This window comes from Adiantum capillus-veneris, chromosome 3 (genome assembly GCF_014529385.1).
Source record: "Adiantum capillus-veneris isolate H3 chromosome 3, ASM1452938v2, whole genome shotgun sequence".
Taxonomy (NCBI): Eukaryota; Viridiplantae; Streptophyta; class Polypodiopsida; order Polypodiales; family Pteridaceae; genus Adiantum; species Adiantum capillus-veneris.
Window position 1 is genome coordinate 28,058,724 of NC_140933.1, and position 24,276 is coordinate 28,082,999.

At 40.6% G+C, this 24,276-nt stretch overlaps 1 protein-coding gene across 1 annotated transcript; it reads left to right on the forward strand.

Moving 5' to 3' along the window:
• Positions 1-16,678: 16,678 nt before the first annotated feature.
• LOC147460652 (uncharacterized) lies at positions 16,679-20,996 on the forward strand. Its single transcript, XM_086508380.1, has 4 exons — positions 16,679-16,985; positions 17,909-18,119; positions 18,206-20,706; positions 20,807-20,996. The coding sequence occupies exons 1-4, from the start codon at positions 16,903-16,905 to the stop codon at positions 20,811-20,813; spliced, it is 2,802 nt and encodes a 933-aa protein (XP_086364506.1). The 5' UTR covers positions 16,679-16,902; the 3' UTR covers positions 20,814-20,996.
• The last annotated feature ends 3,280 nt before the right edge of the window (positions 20,997-24,276 follow it).

Genomic DNA, 24,276 nt, shown 5'->3' on the forward strand with positions numbered 1-24,276 from the left:
CCCTCACCTGCACCCATAGAACAACATAACATTCTGTTAGCATTGGCTCTGTATGCAGGTGATGTATGGACATCCTAGTTGTTATCCATGTCACAAAGTTTCAACTTTTTTTTGCAAATAAACTTTATTTAAAAAAATACACGAACTTTAATAAGACTTTGGTAGTCAGTTACATCTTCATAATGAACTTCATCAATTTACAAACTGCCAATGATTTTCTTTTAAGTATCTTTATAATTTATCTCTTTATTTTTGTAGGTTCAATTAAGATATGCTCTCTGCCTCGACCATGCCCTGTTCTTTGCCGCAAATGCTGTTATATATTCAACCCTAGCTACCTTAAGCTTTTTTGAGATCTGTGCTCGATTTATTGGATCAACAGTAGTACTCATTCGAGCAGTCAACATATATCTTGGTAGACCCTGTTATCAGTAAACAAATAAATTTTACACACTTTATGAAACCCTGATAATTTATGCTATCATTTTGAGCAACCTCTTCTGCTCTCAAGTGGCTGGACTCCATAAACACCAAAGCACAGTTACGATGATTAAACCTGAAGTGATCTGTACATACCACAGTAAAATGTCGAGTCAGAGAGTTTAGCAAACACCTATGAAATTCCATCTGCCAGTAGCCGGTCTATCTCCTATCCATGTCCCATTCTATAACATATGCCTCAAGGTCGAGCCCTTCAAGGACAGAATCAACTACGGTTATCTTTCGACCAATTTTACACCAGAATTCAAGAACTTGAAGTTACACAGTCATGCATGTTTACAAGCATTACTCTACATACCATAAAGGGTTTCCCTTGAAGCCAAAGAAAAAAGCCGAACCATCAGCTCCAAGAAGTACTAGCCCAAGCCAGAGGAGTCTCAGCCAGAGCCAGAGTAACACTATACCCTTCTTAGTTCAAATCTTATATTTTGCCAAATCTCAAGTAGTCAACCATAAAGAATAATGAACCAGAATATGGCAGCATGGGCCATATCTAAGATAGGCCTCCAAGCAACTAGTAGAAGGTCAGATTCTATTGTAAGTCTGAGAAAAAAGTATCTAAACCATATTATAATTAAGGTAGCATCATTACTTGATGTAGTGGAATAAGAATGTACAAAACCAGATCTGTGCAAAATATCCAAGCAACTGATGAAGGTTAGATGTTTTGCAATCATCATTACTCAGATACCATACAGGAGCTCCTTTCAGAGACGTAACTGCCAGGGTCAAATACGTTATTAGCCAGAGCTCGAGCCCGAACCAGAGTCAAAGCTATCCATAAAGAAAGACTGCTTCAAGCTTTCACAAGATACATCCCTTGTATGTGTATGAAACAACTATATCAAAGCAAAACAACCAAGTAGTAATGTCCGATTCTCTATAAGTTAAGAGCAATCACCCTATACCATACCTATTTTAGTTAGTAAACGTATCAGAAAACCACCAGCTTTGAGAAGTATTATCTCGGGCCAGAAGAGTACCATCCAAAGCCAAAGTTTCCAATGGAAATCCTATGCGGCTTCCTCCGAGAAGTATTAGCTCACGCCAGAAGGGTACCAGCCAGAGTCAGTCAAAAATCCATGTAAATCACAACCATCCAATAGCATAATATCATATCCCAATGTATCAATAATCCTCAACTCTGAGAAGTAACAGCACAAGTTAGGGAAGTATCCCTGAACCCTAGTAACACTATACCTTACCTGGTTAGAAATAAGTATATACCAAATCTCAAGCTGTGAAGCATAAAAACTAGAATTTGCATGTATACAACAGGTTGTGAAGCATAAAAAATAGATGCCTTTGTAAAGAAACCCGAAATTTTTCATGGCGGCATAACCAGAGCTTTTACCAAATACAGTTATTGTATGTGTATGAAAAAACTATAACCAAGCAAAACATCCAAGTAGTAAGGTCCAATTCCCTGTAAGTTAAGAGCAATTACCCTATACCATAGTACCATACCACTTTTAGTTAGTAAACGTATCAAAAAACCATCAGCTCCGAGAAGTATTAGCTCAGGCCAGAAGAGTAACAGCCAGAGCCATAGTTTCCAATGGAAATCCTATGCGACTTCCTCCGAGAAGTATTAGCTCAGGCCAGAAAAATACCAGCCAGAGCCAATCGGAATTTCATGTAAAGCACAACCATCCTATACCATGATATCAAATCCCACGGTATCAACAATCCTCAGCTCCGATAAGTAACAGCACAAGCTAGGGAAGTATCAGCCAGAACCCTAGTAACACTATACCTTACCTAGTTAGAAATAAGTTTATACCAAATCTCAAGTTGTGAAGCATAAAAACCAGAATTTGCATGTATATAACAGGTTGTGAAGCATAAAAACTAGAATCCTTTGTAAAGAAACCCGATTTTTTTCTATGGCGGCATAACCAGCAATACCACCAAGATTTCAGCTATATACTCACCATCAGTAAAAAAAACCCAGAATATTTTCCATGTCTATGCAAGATTTGATGCCATTTTTTCATATAGTAGAAAAAAACTAAGTGTGAGTGCAGTCAGTATTAGGCATGAAGTAAAAACCGAATTCTTTTGCTACCTACAAATCCGAATGAACAGTACTTTCAATGTCAAGGAAAGGGTTCCATGGTACCAAACATCATTTCTATAATATTATGCAGGGGAACTCAACCTAAGAAGCAGAAGCCAACGGTTGGACCTCCAAGACTTGCTTTCCTTGCGCCATAGTTTAATACACTCCAAGCTCAACTGCTTATGCACTAACCCTCAGTTACCCACACAGAGTATAAAAGAATCCAAACTCACATACTTGCCAGCTAAGTGAGGGAGACCCTCACCTTTTATACAATTATTGCTCGGATCAGGCTGAAATTCCGGGGTCTTGCAGATCATCTCCAGCTATGCACTTGGTGGGGGTGGGTAGCCTTGAATGGCCCATGTGCTTCGTCAACACCCTCCGCCACAAACGCTTCCCAACTTCGCCAACAGAATCCTCGTGCTGTAGAGCAACCCCCGTTTCTCTCTACTCGCTCTTAGTATGCCCTCAATTTTAGTAATGCTTACTTAAGTGAAAATATCCCTTTAAAGGGATTTTATTAAAACCAGTTTCCCACAAGGCAGGTTATGTTTGATGCCTAGATCTCACTGAGACTCTCACATAATTTATTCAAATCGAAGGCTCTTACAATACCACCTAGAATGTATAGAGGGTTTTTTATAGGTATGCTACCAATCAATGGTGCTTGAAGTCCTTTGGATGCTCCATCTCAAGGATTAGAACACCATCATACACTCTAATTCAATAGGGTGTGAATGTGATACAGTTGGGGCCTTTGTACAAGGGAGCAAAAAATTCTTCACTTTAAGTTAATACTCCTTGCCATTTGTGTGTGTGTGTGTGCGCGCGCGTGCGCACATGTGTTTCTTTGTTGACATATATAAGAAGTGAGTAAAATAGACTTAGCATTAGAGTAGTGTAGGGTTACTCAAGGGGTGGGCAGTCACTGTGGCCTTTACCCTAATAATCTCTCACTTATAGGCCAATGTGGCCATAAGTGGCGATGACAAAAGCTACTATGTACAAACATGAAGCGCAACAGCTTCACCCTTGTACAATTATGTTCACCTTACAACTTGATACAATGTGCAAATCATGGCCCTTTGTAAGAGCATCCACTGGGTTTTCATCGATGTGGATCTTGATAAGTTCCAATGGCTTATCCGTCGATACATCTTGAATGAAACAATACCTCACCTCAATGTGCTTCAACTTGAATGAAATAAAGGGTTTCTACCAAAGCAATGGCACCCCGACTCACACAATGCAAAACTAGAACCTGTTGAATGTTTGTTAACCCATGATGTCATTATTATTGTTTTTTCATATTTTTAGTCATGGGCCGGGCTTGTTGGTCCCATAGGTTTATGTTCAAGGGTTGGTGATCGCCAATGAGAGGTAAACCAAACTTACTTCGTGGTGATTGGCCAAATTTGGGGGGCCATTTGTGAAAGGGACAGACCCATAGATAAGAATTGTAAACCTAGTTTTTCCTCATTCTGAAGGTACTAAGCTTTTCTCTTGATAATAGTATAATGGGAGGTGTAGATTCTCTTGAAGTTTGGTGGGGAATCACAGTGGTAGGTGAAGGTGGTGTAGAAGCTTTTACATCTATGGATGCATTACCTAAGGAGCTAGAAGCTTCATGTGACCCCCCCCCCCCTTCCTGAGCTAGGTGGAATAGATTGGGCTCGCTTTGGAACCCAAACTAGCTCTGGATCAGGTGTGTAGTATTCCGTGTTCTTTCCCTTCCCACGGTCTTCAATCCACTTTGGAATTACAGGGTTTGACTCACATGGATCTATAGGTGATAGGGAAGAATACGATTTACATTTAGGTACCCAGATTTGATCATTAATGTCATAGTAGCCATGGGCTTCTAATAGTTGTTTAGGAACCCAATGCAAGATAACTTTGCATTTCCTTATCTGAATGGGTGTATTCTTTGGAGGTTTCTTTTTTGAATGAACTTGAAGTGTAGGAGTGGTTGGTAACAATGCCTTGGGGACCCATTGATATTTTTCCTTTGTCCAATCAAGTGGAGTCATGGGGTGTAACACTGTATGTCGTAGCCATGGAGGTTGAAGCTTTAGCGGGTTGTGATATAGGCAAGGATGTTTCAAGTCCTTGGATTTGTGATGTTTCACGCAATGATAGTTTTGATGTTGTTCCTTGAGCAATAGGGCTAAGAGTTGGTTTTTGCATCGTGATACTCTCGGTCCCCCAATGTATATTACATTTAGTTGTAGACATCCACTTGCACCCTAGGTTTATGTTATCCTCCATAATGCCAACAACCATGACTAAAAAGTTTTGAACCATGGTCCCGTTGTCATAAATGATAGAAGTGTAGGATTCCCAAAACAGTGGTCTTCTTCTTATTGAAACCCTCGACTTGGATGGTACTTGTGGATAAGGGTGATTTTCCTAGCTGATACCACACTCCATAGGATAGCAAATTATGTTGAGCTCCTATGTCCAATATTGCATTATACAATACTTTCCCATAAGATCTATTCAACTCATTTGGGTACCGTAGAGGCGGTTCAGAGTCTAAAGAATTTTCATCTGATTCAACTTGGAATGAATATGTAACTCCAAGATTAGCTTCTCATTAGCGCCTAATACGTTGTTGTTGCTCTCAAGCTTCAATCCTGGCTTGTATCTTTTTTAACTCTGCTTATTTTCTTGTTACTTTCTTTTGATGGATGGCACATAATGCCCTATTGGCTTAGGGGATCATAATATCTTTTAAATTTACTTTCATTGAGGAATCCGATGGTTTCAACTCCATATAGAGTCTCCACATGAAGGGTACCTTGTGGGGTAATTTTGCATACTCTATATGGTCCTTTGTCAGCGTCTTTTAACTTTTTCTTTTTGTTATGCACTCCATACATAAGAAAATTTTCATTGACTATGATGTCCTTGTTCTTTTAATGGCGATCAAACCACTTCTTTCTCCACAAGGGCATTTTACACAGCCAACTGTGTCTCTTCCTCTAGCCACTTGAGGATATATAAATGCTTGATCAATGGGTTACCATTCCAAACTTCCTAAGAAGCTACTCTAAGACTAGGAATGACGAACTCCCATGGCATTATTGCTTCTTGACCATACACCATTTTAAACAGTGTGCAATAAATAACCACTTTATAAGCAATACGATAAGCCCATAGAGCTGATGTAAGCATCAAGTCTCAATCTATACGATGAGCGTCTACCATCTTAGTCAAGATAGAAATTTGAGTCTTGTTGATACTTTCAGTTTCACCATTCGCTTGTGGATAATAAGGTGTAGACTTATGGTGGGATATCATGAAATCTAATGTGACTTCGTTTATCATTTCATTTATAAAATGGGTACCATTGTCACTCACAATCTCAAAGGGACATCCAAATTGTGAAATATTTTTTTCAAAGAGAAACTTGGTTGTTGTCCTTGCATCGGCCTTGCGTGTACTTGCATGTAGCTTTAGCTTCATTCCATTTTGTTACATAGTTAGGGGCAACAATGATATATCGGGGTTGAGTATTACGGGTTGCCGAACTAATTGGACCTACAAAGTCTAAGCCCCACTTTTCAAATGGTTGGGTCACCTTAATAGGATGTGGAGGAATCTTATCTTTTCTTTGTGGTTTTGCATAATGTTGGCTTTTATCACATCCTTTTGTAAAGAGTGATGCATATTTAATTAAAGTGGCCACCAACAACCTGATTGTAATACCTTTCTAGCAGTTGATTCTCCTAAAAATTGACCACCAACTAGCCCATGTGTGCTTCTTGCAAAATGTACAAATATTCATCCTCACGGGCATAACACCTAAGAATGTCATCTTTTCCTTGCTTATAGAGAGTTTTGGAAATCAAGCAATAAGGTTTGCATTCCTTGATTAACTTTTGAGATAAATCCTTTTGAAGCTCTTTGGGGGGAAACCATTAACTAAAAAGTTGACAAAAAAACTCCCTTAAATATTCCTTGAACGCAGTGCTTATTAATTGTTGGAATGTAGCAGGGACATTTATCAAGCCAAAGGTCATAACATGAAATGCAAACACTCCGAATTTTGTTTTAGCTCGGTTCTCTAGTGCAATTGTATTTTGATTGTAACCGGTACCCATCTAAAAAGCTATAAGCTTCCTTGCTTGCAACTCTTTCAAGCAAATGTTCCAAATATGGCAAGGGATATTGATCTCTCCTAGTTGCCGCATTAATCTTCTTGAGAACCACGCACACTCTGAGTTTTCCATTATTTTTTTGGCACAATGACAAGATGGCTCGCCAAAAGGACACATAGTCCAACCTTGAAACTGCTCAAATGGATGCAAGGATATACTAGATTGTCTCAATGGATTACTACTTTCTACGTTGTCAATTGGAGTGCTGCTAGTGGAAGGTGCATTCCTAGTTTTTTTAGTTTTCACAAAATCTGAGGCAACATCCTCGAATGTGACTTTTCTAAACCTCTTTGACATGATTTTTGTGCATCTTTGTCTTGTTGAAGATAATGTGGGAACTACAAATCACTTTACGAGATTTCGATTGCCAGAGACAATATCCCATTTCTCCATTTGCACCATAACCAATGAAATTACAATTATGTGACTTTGGGTCTATCTTTTTTGAAGCTTCTTGGGCACATATGCATATGGCTCACATCCAAAGACACGCAAATGATCATAATGTGGCTTCTTTTTGGACCACAACTCCTCTAGAATCTTGTAATTCAATGGCTTACTAAGTGTTAATGATGTGTACTGCTATGAGTATTGACTCTGTTCAAAAATCTTGAGTCACATTTTCCATAGAAATCATAGGTGTGACTTGCTCTTGAATTGTTCAATTCATCCTTTTTGCCTTTGATTATGTGTGTAAAAAGCAATAAGCTACCTCTTGGTACCTCTCTTGCTATAGAAATTCTCAAACTTCCTGGAGACATATTCTCCACAATTATTAGTCGGCAAGCTCTTGAGCTTCTTGCCAGATTGATTTTCTACAAATGCTAAGAAATTCTAGAAAGTAGATACTAATTGATTATTATGACATAAATTACAAACCCACACCTTCTTAGTGGAATTGTCTATAAAGGTCACAAAATAGCCAACTCTTTCTAGAGACTTGGTCGGCATAAAATTGCAAACGTTGCTATAAACAAGCTCTAGTGGCTAGAAACGCTTCCTAATAAATGGCAATAAAGTGCTCCTAGTCTATTTGCCATAGATGCAATGCTCACACATAGAAAAGTCAAAAAAAATGTAACACAAGTAAGTAACCAAAATGTGCCAATTTTTTCACTCCCTGTTGGCTCATATTGCCCAACCAGCTATGCCACAACTCAATAGACAACAATTCGGCTATGGATATATAATCCTCTTTTACACATAAGACAACCATAGAGTACAATGTTCCATGATTTTGACCTCTAAGAATAACAAGATTCACCTTCCAGATCATCCATGAACCATTCCCAAAGGTTGTCGTGTAACCCAAGTCGTCAAGCTAGCTAGCATATATCAAACTCTTTGCTAAGTTTTTTGAATATGAACTCTGTGCCATTATACAAAGCCATCTCAATGTCACTAACGCCATCTATCTCAAGCTCATAAGCATCATCAAACTTCACTATGACACATGTATGTGTATAAGTAGAGAATCTAGACCCAATTATGATTATAGATGGCATCTTCTGCAATAATAGCACCTGGACTAAGATCTGTTATAAAGACTAGAACATTTGAGGAAGGTACGAACTCAGTCACATCTGCAATTTGAGGAGACTCTACATTACTGAGCTCTTCAATCTTAGCTTTGCCCCATCCATCACTATCATATTTCTTATTGTCTTGAGACGTTTTCTTATCTCTTGCCATGCACGCCAGACTTTTTTTAAATTCCCTTTTTTGTGGCAATAATAGCATCAACATTACACAAAGAACCGCTAGATTTTCTACAAGAGTTCCCATGATCCTTACTTTTGGCACGATTTTGAGTATGACCCCTCTTTCCTTTGTCGCTTGCAACACACGCATCACCTTGTTTGGCAGGCTCCATAGGTTTTTTGAGAATTTCTTCGCAGAGCAGACAAGAATATGGACCGCACCTCGTTGTCAAAATCGAGCCCCTATGATATCAATTGATCGAAAAGTACATTGAACGTATTTAAGTGTTTAGAAACTATGTCACCTTCTTTCATGCAAAGCTCCGATAGCTTCTTCATCAAGTAAACTTGCCTTTGTTCTCGTATGTATTGCACAACATGTCCCATAAAGCTTTAGTAGTAGCTTCACCAATGGTAGTGAAGTACACATACTCTAAGAGGTATAAGCAAATAATGGACCTATCTTTGGCATCAATCGTTTTTAATAGTGTATCCATGTAGCCATCACCCTCTGGCTGTTCAAAGAGTGGCACCAAATGGATTTTTTGGATTAACACACACTAGATATGCTCTTTCTATAAGGAAAAGTTTGTGCCATCAAATTCCCTGATGGTATAAATGTCTTTCTTAGAAGAAGAGGCCAAAACTACAAGAGTTGAATATTATGGCAAGAATTCTAAGGAAATTTTGACAAAATCTCTGTTATAATAGGAGATAAATCTCAATTCAAAACAGTGCTCAAAATGCCAAGAACGCATAAGCTAAACTTGCAGGAAAACTCCAGCAGAGTCTCCTATGTACAAGGAGCATAAAATCGGCCCAAAATACACGTTGAATCAAGCATAAAATGATAAGAAGGTAGACTGTGCGTAAACAAGTCAAAAACTAGCCAAATAGACCACCAACTTGGTGTTAATGCATTTATCCCTCTCTATACACAACCTATAGTGAGGCCTCGTAAAGGGGATCCCCAACTACCTGTATCACTGAAGGTATCTCAACATTCAAGAATACCCCATCTCAAAGGAACGATCCTCCAAAAGCTAGGCAAACACCACAACTATAGTCCAATCTCACAAAGGACTATCTTCTAGACCGAATCTCACAAATGGCCATGTAACTACCAAAAAACCAAACCAAACTTGGCTCTGCAATGGTATACAATGGTAGTGGCCGCAACGGGCCGCAACTCAACATATATGAGTTCAAATATGCGGCAAAAATTGATGCAAGCAATGGACCAAATCCTTGCATGGATACCTACTCTCAAAAGAGCTCAATAGCACTCCAAGTGCTCACAAAAAAAAGCATCTGCCAACGCATAACATCCCATAGTGAACACATAACATCCCATAGTGAAACTGCTGCAAAGATCACTGTGAAAAGTGCTTGTGATTTGTATCTACCTGGAAACTTACAACTTGTGCTTGCAACTAGCCAACTATGCATAAGAATCAAAGAGGAAAATCTCAAAAAAATTGACGACAAATGTCAAATCTGTCAAACCCGCTGAAAATGTTGCGTAAAAGCTCCACCAGTAATGTTGACACCGAAAGCCATGCCTCGGCTGGAACATGGCCGTCAACCAGTACTCCAAAGTTGTACATGTGATTTGCCGATGCAGAAACTAGGTGTGTGTTTGGGAACCCTCGATGTTGAAAATCGAAAGTCGATGGCGATGGCCTACAAGGAGAGCAGATGTCGAAACTATAGTCAATGGCATGCCTCCGCCAATACAAACAGAGGTGCTGCCTTCGGGGAAAAAGCGCTCATCAAAATCATTCGTCTGGGATCCACAGAAAAGCACCAATGCTAGAAGCCAAAACGTGTATCTAGAAAGGTATTATACGATATCTCTCTCGCTCTTCATCGTAGCCATGAAGCCGATGTCGAGGATGTGCTGAAGAGGATGTCGAAAAGTGGGCTCGCCAATGTCAGGAGCCGAGAACTAATGCCGCTCTCTCTCTCTCTCTCTCTCTCTCTCTCTCTCTCTCTCTCTCTCTCTCTCTCTCCAAAATTAACTGAATCTCCAATGTCAAGGGAGGGTAAGTCGATGTGTGTGTGTAGATGTGCACACACACTCCAAAGCCATCGTATGTGTATCAATCCAAGTTCACACATGCCATATACGTGTGTGTTTGTGTGTGTGCATGCTCGAACACGCTACACACACACCTTCACATCCTTGCTCTCTTCCACCACACCCTTTTCTACCTGTGCTACTTCACCCCTTTTCTTCAATTCAAGGCTTCACTCCAGGATTTTCAACGCTTCTTTGCAATGCTTCAATTTAATGCACTATAGCAAAAATGAGCCCATAGCATTCAAAAGTCTAAGAACGTTGCCTTGCATTTCCAAGTCCGACGCTATTTTCCTGACTCCTTTTCCCTTGTTGCATTCTCATAAGCTCCCAAATTTGCAAAGGTTTTTTGAATTATTTTCGTTTGCTGCGTCCTTGTTTGCCTTTCAAGATCTCCTTCTAGCGCTACTCGTATTTGATTTTCCAAAGCTTTGCAAGCTTCTGCATAGTCTGCCCATTTCCATGTGTGTTTCCCATTCTCAACGTTGAGCCTTAGCTCCGAACTACAGCCGGCTCATGCACAAGGGGAGGGGAGCCACAAATGCCACGCCCTGGCTCTGATACTAGTTGTTGGGCACGATTTGTGCGACAATGTGTGCATGAGAGAAGGGGAAGTGGAGAAACATAGTTGGGGGAACCACACTTTGGATGAAGTGTGTGTGTTTCTTTATTGATACATATAAGGAGTGAGTAAAATAGAGTTAATGTTGGTGGTGTAGGGTTAGTCAAGCCCTTTTCCCCAACATGTAAGTTGGATAGTATCACCTCAGGGCAAGCCAGGTTCCTACCATAGGTATAGGGTTGACGGGAGTGTCAGAAACATCTATAGGGTTTTGAGCTCACTTGGTTAGGGTTTCAAGCTCACCCTTCTCTTTCTAGAAATCCTTCTTCCTCTCTCTTGTGTTGAGCACATAAGCCCAACTAGCCAGTCTATGTGCTAATCTGGCAACTTGATTTTGGGTGGAAGTGGCTCCACATGCACATTTCAAGCAGTCAAAAGATGGCTTGCAGGATTCAGCTGACTGTCTATATGTGCTGAAGCTCTCTCTCTCTCTCTCTCTTAATTTTCCTAATATGTGTGTGTGTGTGTGTGTGAGAGAGAGAGAGAGAGAGAGAGTGAGAGAGAGAGTGTGTCTCTCTTAATTTTCCTAATGTGTGTGTGTGTGAGAGAGAGAGAGAGTACACACATTAGGAAAATTAAGAGAGTGTACACACATTAGGAAAATTAAGAGAGTGTCTAAGAGAGAGATGTGAGAGAGAGAGAGAGAGAGAGAGAGAGAGAGAGAGAGAGAGAGAGAGAGAGAGAGTACACACATTAGGAAAATTAAGAGAGTGTACACACATTAGGAAAATTAAGAGAGACACTCTCTCTCTCTCTCTCTCTCACACACACACACACACACACACACACACATTAGGAAAATTAAGAGAGACACTCTCTCTCTCACACACACACACACACATTAGGAAAATTAAGAGAGAGAGAGAGAGAGAGAGAGAGAGAGAGATAGATAGATAGATAGATTTTATTATCGTCCTCGGAGGTCAAATATGACCTATGGGACCAAAGTTACATGTGATGTAGTATGTGTATGGCTGATGAGTGACTCTCGATGCTCCAAAATTGTAGTGATGAGAGTCGCAATGGAGAGCCCACACTTTGGCTGGGAGAGGAAAGTGTGTAGGTCTAAGTTATGGCTGAAAATGTGAGAGAAGCAAGTTCGGATGTGATCAAAAGCTGAGCACTCCAGTAGTGTGTGGTACTCAGACTCTCGAACTTGCAGTGAGCATAATGTGCACAATCGATTTGACTCTTCTCCATTGCCCCAACGCCCTATCTCGCATCGAAGGAAATGGGAGCTAAGCCGAATTGCTGTGATAGTGCGTATCGCGGACAAGGGAATAGGCTCAAGCATGTAAGTGTGAGTACGGTTTCCTCTCTCAGCGAAGAACATGGTTTTGTAGTTGGGGGCAATATAGGTGGTGTAATGTATGAAGCGTGACCCACCGGATTTCTCCCAAGCCGTAATACATTGGCGTTGTAGAAAAGCTTCATTCACTTGAGAGTCAATTGAAGCATCATGTAGCAAGTGTAATGCATCCCATCTCCCAAACCACTTCTTTATGTCTTGCATCCATCCCGTGCTCAAGATCTTGCTTTTATGCGTCTTTTGAACTTTTTTGCTTGCTTCCCATGCAATTGTAGGAAGTCGATGTGAGGGGTTTTGACACATCTTTATCATGTACTCCACAACCCTTTCCATGCCCATAACCTCAATTGGAAGAGATCCCGACTCAAGAAGTAAGAGCATATATGGTGTTTGTGTCTTAACTTGGAGAAAGTTTGTAAGAAAACGCTTTTGGACATTCTCAAACTCTTTCCAAGTAGAATTTGAGATGCTCCCGCCCCACACTTCAACTCCATAAAGAAGAACCGGTGTCACCAATGCATCAAAAAGATACTTCTTGAGAACCCAACACTTGATGTTTCCCGCATTACACATGTTCTCAAATGCATAATATGCTCTCTTTCCCGCTTCCAAACGATGCATAGCACATTCATGCCACTTGTGATTGGATGGAACCTCAAGGCCAAGGTACTTAAAGCTCTCAACAACTTCAAGTGTCTCGTTGTTGTACATAATGCATGGCTTCTCCTTATGGTTGGTTTTCACAAGCATAACCTTTGTTTTGGATTCATTTACAATCAGCCCACTATGCAAGCAAAAGTTCTCAAGGGCAACCATAAGTTTTTGTGCATCTTCTAAAGTGTGTGCTAGAAGCACTACATCATCCGCATACAACAAAAGCATGATTACCGCATTGCAAATAGTGACCTCTTCAATGCCTTCTTCTTGCATAAAGTCAAGTACCATTTGTTCCAATTGATCGATGCATAGACCAAAGAGAGTTGGTGACAATGGACATCCTTGTTTAACCCCAATAGTGCTTACAAAAATTTCTGAAATTTCTCTTCCCATGCGCAATTGAGAAATCACTTTCTCATAGATTCGAAAAACCGCAAGCATAAACTCACTTGGCACTTGGAGTTCTTCCATCCTTCTCCACAAATTGTTACGTGGAATCATATCAAAGGCTTTCTTAAAGTCCACAAAACAACAATACAATCGCTTGCCTTTCAACCGACTTTCCTCCATGAGAACACGAAGGGTGACAAGATGATCAATGGTGCTATGGCATCGACGAAAACCCGCTTGTCCCATTGCACGCTTGTCATTCTCTTCAGCCCAATCACTCAATTTCATTTCCATTATGCACCCAAACAACTTTGCCATAAGAGACCCAATCATTATAGTCCGGTAGTTGCTTACATTCTTTACATCCCCTCCTTTATGCAAAGGCTTAACCCAATTAGTACTCCAATCATAAGGCATACCATGTTGAAGTGCAAGGTTGAACATATCACACATCCACTCATGGGTAAAATCTCCCGTCCATTTGATCATCTCCGGCTTGATACCTTGAAGATCTCCCGCTTTGCGAGTGGCCAACTTTTCAAGCCCACCGCATACATCCTCAATAGTAAAAAAAGACGGCATACATGGGAGTGAACCATAAAATGGCATTTTTTCAGTATTTTCTTGCTCATATAATTGCCTACAATGTGTGTACATATCCACTAGACTCAAGTTACCAAAATTCTCAACCCGCTTGCCTCTCAAGTTTCTCCAAAATCTTCCACATGCATGTGCCTTTTCTTGGACTTGAAATTCTTGTTGCTTTACTTCCCATCTTCTTCTCTTCTTTTGAATCAATGCCTTGTATGTACGCAAATGACTTTGATAGTTGTCTTTGTCCATAGTTGCATCAAGCTTTATCAAGGACTTTCGAGCATCTTGACATTCTTTATCAAACCACCTTTTGCGTGATCTATCTTTGTGGATACCATGGAGATGCTTTATGGCAAAGCATTCTTCCGCACAAGAACAAATAGCTTTCTTGAAAGCTTCCCATTTAGTTTCCAATGGTGCATCACATTGAAGCTTTGTCATCCATAATTTTTGCTCAACCATTTCAATGTACATTGGTGCCCGTTTGAAATCCATACATAGTGATAACTTCTCTTTCCTTTGGCTGAGATTATCATGCTTAGTTGCTTCTCCACATGAAAGGTCAATACATAAGGTGCGATGGTCGGATTCCGGGGTCCATTGACCAAACATAAAACTCTTTATGCGATACATGATGGCTTCAGAGAGTAGCATATAGTCAATCACACTATCCCCATTATGTCTTCTACATGTAAATCCATTGGTTCCACTCCACAAAGATACACCATTGGCAATGAGCATACCCGTGCTATTACACATGTGTAAAAGTAACTTTCCATAGTGATCCGGCTCTTTCTCATCCATTGAAGTACGATCATACAAGTGAACTTTCTCCAACTCCCTTGAAATGTATGGCATATCAAATTGTTGAGTATCATGTTGCAATGTTTTTGTGCGAGCATTCATATCCCCAAATACGATAACATCACCTTCACCTTTGAAATAAGCAATGTCCTCTTCCAAATCAGAAAATGGTCGATCTCTATCCATGCAAGCATAAAAGGGAGAATCATGATGAGGAATGTAGCAACTGGCTACAAAAATGGGTGCTCTTTTTGGTGTCATAATTTTCAGCCATACATAACGTTTGTATTTGTCATCTTTCACAATTGATGCAAAATCTTCCAATCCTTTCTTAACCATACATGCTAACCCTCCTTGTCCTCTTCGTTGCTTGAGATTCTTTGACCACATCAATGAATGTACATTGTAATCCTCCAAGCCATTAATCCTTTGTGTATCATGCTCCCAAGTTTCAACAAGAAGTACAACATCGGCTTTGCTTGTTAGTTCATCAATGCCAACCCCCGCATTCCATGGGTATCCATTACAATTCCAAAAGCATATTTTCAATTGTAACTCGGTCTCATAGGTCACGCATCCCTATTTTCTTGAGAGACTTGCCTCCTCCTTGGACACATTTTCTTCATGAGAGATCTCCTTGTTTTTATTATTCTTTTCCTCATATGCCTTGCGACGCATATTTTGTTGCTTAATAGTGCGATCTTCACATACAAAACATTTTGTATCCCTCAAATAGATCCAACTATTATCAAGGATAATCTTTCGCTTGGTCTCATCCGGCATGGTGCATACAATTGGCCGTTCTCCTGAGCGAGGAGCTCCTTGCTTCCCCACTCTATGTGCTTCATAGACCATAACTCAGGACATGCCAAAGTGGGTTTTGAAGAAATCTTCAATAACAATGGCAAGAGAAGGAGGTGTCTCTAACTTCTCTTCGGGAATTCCACGAATAACAATGTTCTTGGAACGCCGCTCCCGTTCCTTCAACTCCTCCACATCCACATTCTCAACATTCTTTGTTTGAATCATAGCTTGCATGAGTGAGGAATTAGAAACCACATTGCTACCACATACATCAGCCCAAAACTTGTTTGTGCATACATTTTTCATGTCGCATACATCCCGGCTCATAGTGTCAAATTTCTCCTCTTTCAATACATGGTCATGCTCTACTTTGCTCATCCGCTCCTTCAAAGCATTCAAGTCCACAAGAGAGCGTTTACATTCCTTAACTTCTTTCTTCAAGTTGCATCAAACGTGTTGTTTGCATCTCAAGTGTCCTCTTGAGATTCTCATTCTCAACCACAAGTACCCTTAGTGTGCCATTCTCCATTGCAAGTGCTCGTAAGTCTTCGCCTTGTTTGTTTACGGTCTCTTGTAATGATACCAAGTACGCCATGATCATGGTTTCCGATGTCGTTGGTTGGGTGGTTGTGTTGCTATCTCCATACTTAGGAGATTTTGGATCATTTTCCACAATGGTTATGGACTTTGTTGAAGAAGAAAAACCCTTGCGAGTGTCGGAAGACATTGTATGTAAAATAAGAGATGAGAATCAATTTTGTTGAACCTGTTCACTTCGAAAATGCTGCTACAGAAACGCCTTCCATAACTCTGAAAATTTCTATCTTTACATCAATGCGTAGAGGACTTCATGCTCTTCGATTGAAGTTATAGATCACCCAAATCGGAGTTCGGATGAAAAAGTTATGATAAAAAGAGTGGACACTTCGTATGATAGGCATTGTTCTTAGGCCCCCCGAGGCGGGGCCTCCACAGTGTTAAAATTCTTCTCTTGTCAAAATTTGACCGTTGCAATTGTGAGACGCAACGGGCATTGCTGAGTGGGCCGTCCCCTTGCCACGGACCGCAGAAGTTCTCGTCAGCTGCAAGGTGATCAGTCCATGACCTTCCGAGTCCCTAGGAGTTTTGATTCCCAGAAGTGAGATGTTATCGGCCATGGCAGACTAGTAACCTTCGAAGACATAGCCTGTTCCTTGCTTTGGCTTCCAATACCATGCCTCCAAGGCGCAAGGGCACTTCCGTAACACATGAGCACCGACCTGATGGAAACGCCTCTACAACCGAGGACTCTCATGGGTATGCTTCCTCTCTTTCCGCAGATCTATGCACGCAGGCATGCATGCCGATGCCTGTGTGTGTGTGTGTGTGTGTGTTTGTTTTGCACGCTTCACTCTTCAAAAGGGGACGGTATTTGAAAATGCATGAAGGGATCAATGCTGACATCAGTTTGTCTGACCAACCAAGAATCTGGATAGGCATCGTGCCGTTGAATAGTTTCAGAAGCTGTACGTTTGCTTCTGTTCTTCAGTTATGAGATACCATTTCTACAGATCCATTCAAATGTATAGTTTTGGGTTTATCAATGTTCGGCATGAAATGTGCGTGCACATGCACTTGCACGCTCATGCACACACACACGCACACGTTCTTGGTGATGTGAAAATACATCTCGATGTTTTTAAAGCTGTCCTTGCAAATCGAACTGAAGCGCACACCTGAATGCAACTCCAAATGTTGTTTTCATGTTTGCGGAACGCATTTTGCTCTTGTAAGAAGCTAAATCTTTTTGCGGCACATTTCTCTTTCTGTGCAGATAATGTTTGTGAGGGTCATTGCCCAACCTGTAGGTCTTTCAAATGTATAGCATGGCCTGTTGCTGGTGGTTTGATCTGGATCACCTTGACTACCAAGCAATCCGATAGAATTATTAGTCCTGTTATTAAGGTTTACCTTTGTGTTGTACATTATGCCAATACTCACCCATCTTTGTCATTATCCTTGCGAGTGAAGTGAGGTTGTGGGGCTTTTGACTATGTTTTCATACTAATGCCAGCTGGTTTCATTTGATTCTTTGTGAATGATAGCAAGCATTCTGTGATAGTCTTTTTGGTGGTTTAGTATTTGTGTTAAACTGGTTGTTGAATATGCAAGCTCCACCTTTTTGTGTTAAACTGTAATTATGCCCATGTTGAACCATCACTGTTGTTTCTCTTTGCAAGCATGGTGAGACAAAATCAAGACAAGAGAAGTGTGGGCAAAGACATTAACAGACCTCGAACAGGAGTTGATGAACACAAGCAGGTAGAGCAGCCCCAACAGGGAATGGTGGCACCTGGTCTGTGCCAAGGTTCAAGCAGGAGGAGGTCAAATGTTTCAACCCTTGGACAATCAACCACAGTTTTACCCGTTAAAGCTCCCAATACTACTGTGGTAAGTCAGTCACAATGCGTAAAGCAGGTCCATCCTTTCTGTGAAATAGGCTTGCTAGACTCATCTTTTGCGTACCTGTGTCCCAGAAAATGGTCCAAAGCTCCTTGAAGTTAAAAGGAGGACTTGATTCTGTGCCAGAGCCTAAACTGGATCAGGCCCTCAATTTGCGGATCTCAACTCGCCCCAGAAAATTAGTCTGTTACAATGAGCAAAGTCCAAGCCATCCAAACAACAAAATATCTTCCACAGCATCTAAACCAAAGGCAAAAGCTGCAGTGAAGAGGAATGCTTCTTCACAATTACTGTTGTCAGATAGTGCCAAAAGAGCGAAGGAAGACCCAGCAAGCTCAACTGCAGAGACACTGACACTTGCTCAAGAATTAACATCCCATGTGAAGGGGAGGAGGACGAGAGATCAAGAGCTGAAGTCTCTTCAAAGCGATGTTGATAAGGACTCTGCTGTATTTGCTCCAACAACCTTCTATATGAAAGGGATGGGGAGGACAAGACATCAAGGGCCGAAGTCGCTACAATACCAGATTGATGAAAACTCTGTTGTAGGTATGCCTTGCGAGAATATCCTTCTTTTACAGACAAGAACTAAGCCCCCTAAAGAGCAGAATGGTGAAACTGCAGCAAAATCGAAGGCTTTGGAAGACAAAAAGTCTGTGACAGCTACCAAGCAGGAGAAAAAGAGTAATATATTAATTAGTAAGAATGCCAAAATGGACTCTGCCCACACTGCTCATAATCAAAGAAAGAAAAGAGTCAGCAAGAAGGTGGCAGGCGCACCCCAAGATCAAGAAATGCTTGACGAGTACGCTGGCTTGCCAATGGCTGCAGCTGAAGGAAATGCACAAGACTCACCGACGTCTGAATTTGTTGATGAGAAGTCCAGCCAAGTCCACAAGCTGGTGGATGGATCAGAAAACAAAGAAACCACTATGAAAGAAATCAAACGCAGCAGTAGGCAGATTGCTATGGCAAATGCAGCCCAGAGGGGTAAAGTTTGTTTGCCCAATGCAGTTGATGTTGAGCCCAGGGAAGTGTGCAGCATTCCTCAATCCATGCATGCAGAAAAAAACATTTCCTCTATAACTCAGAAAGGAAGCAGTGCTGCATTACTGAAAAGGACTTTGTCAGGAGCACAAGTAGACAAAGAAGGAAATACGGACCATAACCTCCTACTAGACTGTAAATCTGCATTAAAGGGTGGTGTCCAAGAGTTCTCTACTGTGAACAAGTGGCTTCAATCTCAAACACAGGAAAAAGGAAGAAAAACTGTCACAAGAAAGATAGTTTCCTCTAGAATGAAAGGGGATGAAGTGGAGAGTGCTTCAGTTACAGAGAGTGCTGAAATTGAGAGCAGTCGCAATGTCGAAACAAACCTGAAGTCTTTGGAAAAAGGTGGTCTTCAGGAGTCCATCAATGGAGACAAGAATCAGCAATGCCAAACACGCACAAGAGGAAGAAAACCTGTCACAAGAAAGGGGATCTTGCTTGCAACAAGAGGGGATGAAATGGAGTATGCCACAGTTTTGGGAATACCCTCAGTACTGGCAAACAATGATGAATCCAGCATCGGAGACAACAAACATCATGCTGATACACAGCAGAAAGAAAAGGAAGCTGCCTCAAGAAAGAGAACTTTGCAGGGAGGATCAGGCGCTGAGGAATCAAATTTGGGGACGCCTCTGATTCAAGTGGGTTCCATCGTGGAGATCAAGAATGTTTGTAATGCTATCGCTATGGATGACACCACACAAATTGAAGGAAGGAGCAGGAAAAAGAGGACTATGTTAGGAAGTACCCAACATTCCAAGAAGCTGAAAACTTCCAATTCTCTTTGTCTGCATACGCAGCCTTTGGCAAGTTCAGAGCAAAAGCTTGTTCAAGAAACTGAAGATGCAGAAAACCAACAGTGCTATAAGGCCATCAAGGGTGTGGATAGTCAAGATTGGGCTGCTACTGATCTAACCAATCTTGGTAGGAAGATTGAGGGTTCATCAGAAAAGAAAAGGAAGGAAGAGGGCAAGAGGAAGAGAGCAATGAAATTTGATGCTTTGCCAGTGGGATTTGGATTAGGAATAAGCTGCTGGTCACCATCCCCTCCAAAATGTCAAGGGCTAGAGTTACAAGAGTCAATTGGTGTTTCAGAATTTGATGACCAGCCCCGATTAATGTCACCAGGGGAGACTGAGGAACAGCCTCTTCTTCAAGAAGATGCTATGCTGGAAGATACCAGCAATTTTATATCAGGAAAAATGGACATGAAAGCTCAGCCTACAAATGGCTATAGGGTACCAAGTTCAGAAACTGAATTGCGAGAAAGCAGCCCATCACAAACTGATGTGAAATTACAATGTGGAAAGGTTAAGGTCAAGAGGCAGGTTGGTGGCAAAACCAAGAAAACAAACACAATACTAGACGCTTCACCAAAATTGGTTGCTGCCAGAAGTAGTGGTGATATGTGGGAGGAAAAGGGAAGGGAATCAGGCATTGATGGATCGAAAATCAAAAGGCAGCTGAGCTCTGCAAAAGGAGCAGCTACTACTCGGAGTAAGCGACTTACTCGAAGGACAAAACAGTAAGCTCACTGCTGTATTGAGTCAAGTATGGTAGATTCTCTGTCTAGTTCTCATTTTGGCAAGCTTTGCCAAAGGTGAATGTGAAGTTTTGTTTGTCAGTTGTTAAACTCGGGAATAACATACAAACATCGCTGCTTCCAATGAAGACTTGCCATGATTGAAGAAGGTAGGCAGCCTTTGGCTTTGTTGGATTCCTCGCCCTTGTGGTTTGCCTGTAGCAAATGTGGTCTTGATTACCTTGATCATCATGTACCTTTGCTTTGTCCAAATGTGGACTATGGTTCAATTATCGTGAGGAAGATACTCAGGTAAATGGCAAGCATTATCAACGTACAGAAGCATGCATAAAATTGACCATCATGTCATGATCGTGGCGTACCTGTGCTTTTGTAAGTCTAGTCTTTGGTTCACTAGAATTGAAAGGCAGTCTTGAGCTTGAATTGAAAAGCACTTTGGTGAACACAGAAGCATTTCCATTCTTGTGTTGCTGATATTTCTACAGGGTACTACGAAAAACACAGCTGTAGAAGATGTTTTTTGCCTCGTGACATGTTTGCTTGACTAAGCCATCCCCCTTACTGTTTCTAAACCATTGAATTTCATTGATTATTTTGCCAATGAGTGTAAATTATTAAAATGGCTATTAGAGAAAATTAAGCAATATTGAATTGTGCAATAAAATTGGAGTAAATTTACTGGTCTTGCGTCCCCAGCTTCACACTGTAATGAGCAAAGCTCCACCCAAAATTTTGTCCCTTATCTCAATCTGGTTGTGTGCGTGCTTGTGGATGGATGGGCGTATGAAGATAAGCTCCAATTCAAGCCTTTCAATATGTATAGCTTCCTTGCACTTTACATAAAGCATTGAAGAAACATTTATAAGAGCTTTGTAGTTGCACCATAATTTACACCATTGCTAGTGTTCGCAAGGCAAAAAATCATATTGGTTCACACAATTGAATGCTGGTTCTTAAAAAATAGCAGGAAAGCCTTTACATGTGAACTTTTGCAGCCTATTCTTGTCTTTTCTTTATAGCATGAATTGGTAGAGGACATGGTTGAATAGCTCATTCCTCCTTCATGAAGTGTAATCAAAGCATATTTGTTTTTTGGCCTCCTTGCTTATGCACACAAAAGTTTGCACTTCCACCAAAGACCTAAGATCTGTAGTTTCGTGCATGAATCTTTTGGTGTTTTGGTGGGTTTGGCATGCTTCAATTAGGGAAACTTTGGAGTATGAAAATTGTTCACTATAGAGAGCCCTATCAAATTTCAAATATTTTGTATATTGTTTTGTAATTAGTGCTTCTTGTTAACACACTTCTTATATCTACTAAATTTTGCAGTCGTATGCTTGATAGTACTATAAGTGAATCCCAAATTTTGCACATGACCTTTCCAATCTAATTGCCTCGTGCTCACGTATGCTCTTACTATATTCTCAAGCATTTGGTTGACGCGTTCAATTTGACCATCCATCTTTTAGTTATTGAATGTACTTTATTTCATTTGTGGGCCCAATCTCACAAAAGAACCCCTCTAAAAACAATTGTTGAACTTTGGATCATGGTCACTTACCATATAAACGATATATAGACGATAAAAATTTCTATGAATGGCCGAGCTAATACAAGAGTCTTAACTATGTACTTGGTTGGTATGAATTCACACATAGTCAATTGGTATATTGTCACCAAGATCCATTTCATTGTATAATAGACGGGAGACCAACTATGAAATCCATAGAGATACTTTCCCATTTGCCATTTGGGAGTGCTCTCTCCTTGAGGCTCCCTACTTTGTTAACTATACATTTTTGGCAGTGTAAGATACAATCTTGAACATGATGATATAATCCTAGTCAATAAACCTATCATCTTACTAGTGCAGAGGTTTTTTGTATCTAGTGATTATCAGTGTTAAATGGTAAGAAGTGTTAAGCAGTTTTCCAACCCATTCTAAGCTAATTGTAAAATTAGAGAGAACCTCACATTTGTGTCTATATGTGGGGTGTACTAGATCCTACTAGTGCTTGGAGGGAATAAGGACGTGTTAGATCCCTGAAAATCAGTATCAATGCAAATAACCATCTTCGTCGTCACTCAAGTGATTCCCAAGTCACCAAAGGCTCTGCTAGTCAATCTTCACCATTTCAATAGCCGAGCAGCGTCCAAATGCAACTAGACTTATAAAAATGATTAACAAAATCAGGGTGACCAATCCTATGGTCTCTTGTTATCCAACAATATGAGGTCGCAAATCGCGATACTAGACTCTAACCTTAATTTTGACATGTCAAAATCATCTTTTGAAACACCTTATAGCTAGGAATGAAGAGAGATATCCTATGCAATTGAATGTTCTGGAAGCTTGCAGCCCTAACTTTATTACCAATAATTACTAATAACTCACGATTACATCCGCAATAATAGAGATTACATAACGCGTGGACAAATGACCAATTGTCAACTTCATAAAATAATGTGGAAAAAACAACATGGAATGTTACAAGGTGCCTCATGATAATCTGCTAGGCTATAACTATCAGTTTGCTACTAACATTCCCCCTCTCCTAAGTCATGTCGTCCCTTGACATGTTGCTCCGATGGCAAGCTAGAGGTCACAACTATAGGATTTCTTTTCTCCTCTAGAGATGCTCTAAAGCTTCTTGGTATTTGATACGAAGCTTCTTGTCTTCTTTGGACATAAAATCTTCAGTCAAGGGGGTTTCAATGGCCAAATATGTGACAAATCTAGCATTGAGTGTCTTCGGTATTAGCCCAAGCAATTCCGTCCTTAAAGTGAAGAATTTTGTATAAAATACCTCCTCAAAAGTCTGCTTATAGGAGGATGGTAAGAACATTACTATGGCATAAAATCCATAAAGGATTTCATTTATTGGGGTTGCCTTGATAGCTCATAGCATAAACATTGTTGCCCTCAAGGAAGAACATCCAAGGTGCATTGGTTTACTCTACCCTGTGAAATGTTTCCAACCAGGTGAGTAACATTTGGGCTACTTTGCCACCATAGTGCAAAAAACATGAGGGGTTTCAATAGTGCGTAATAGGGGTTTTACCGTATAATACTCATTCAAGGCTATTTCTTTAGGCTTTTGCACTCGAGGGTAATCCATCCATGTGGTGCTTGTCTTGACCAATCTAAGATGCGATGCCCAACACTTGGAACACTAGGGTTGGACAAAAAATTGGATCCTTTCTATCTCCTTTGGAGCACTTGTCGGCAATAATAGTACCTTGGGTATTTGGATCCATCTTTTTCTCCATGTGGCCTCTATATGTTTGGTTGGATCTTTAGACTCGTGTTTCCACTCCTATAGATCCTTTAGTAACTTCTCCTTCACCCCAAGATGTTCAAACTTCATTAGTGGGAAGGGAAGAGATCTTTGGTGCCAAGAGTGTCCAGTATGCTTTGAAATAACCTTTGTGATGTTGACAAAATGTAATACTCTATGGTCCCATTATGCTTTCCTTTCATTGCCCATCTTCTTCTAATAGGATTTATTGTAGCTCTTTCTTGGCTTCAATGCTCAAGGTAGTAACCACGGT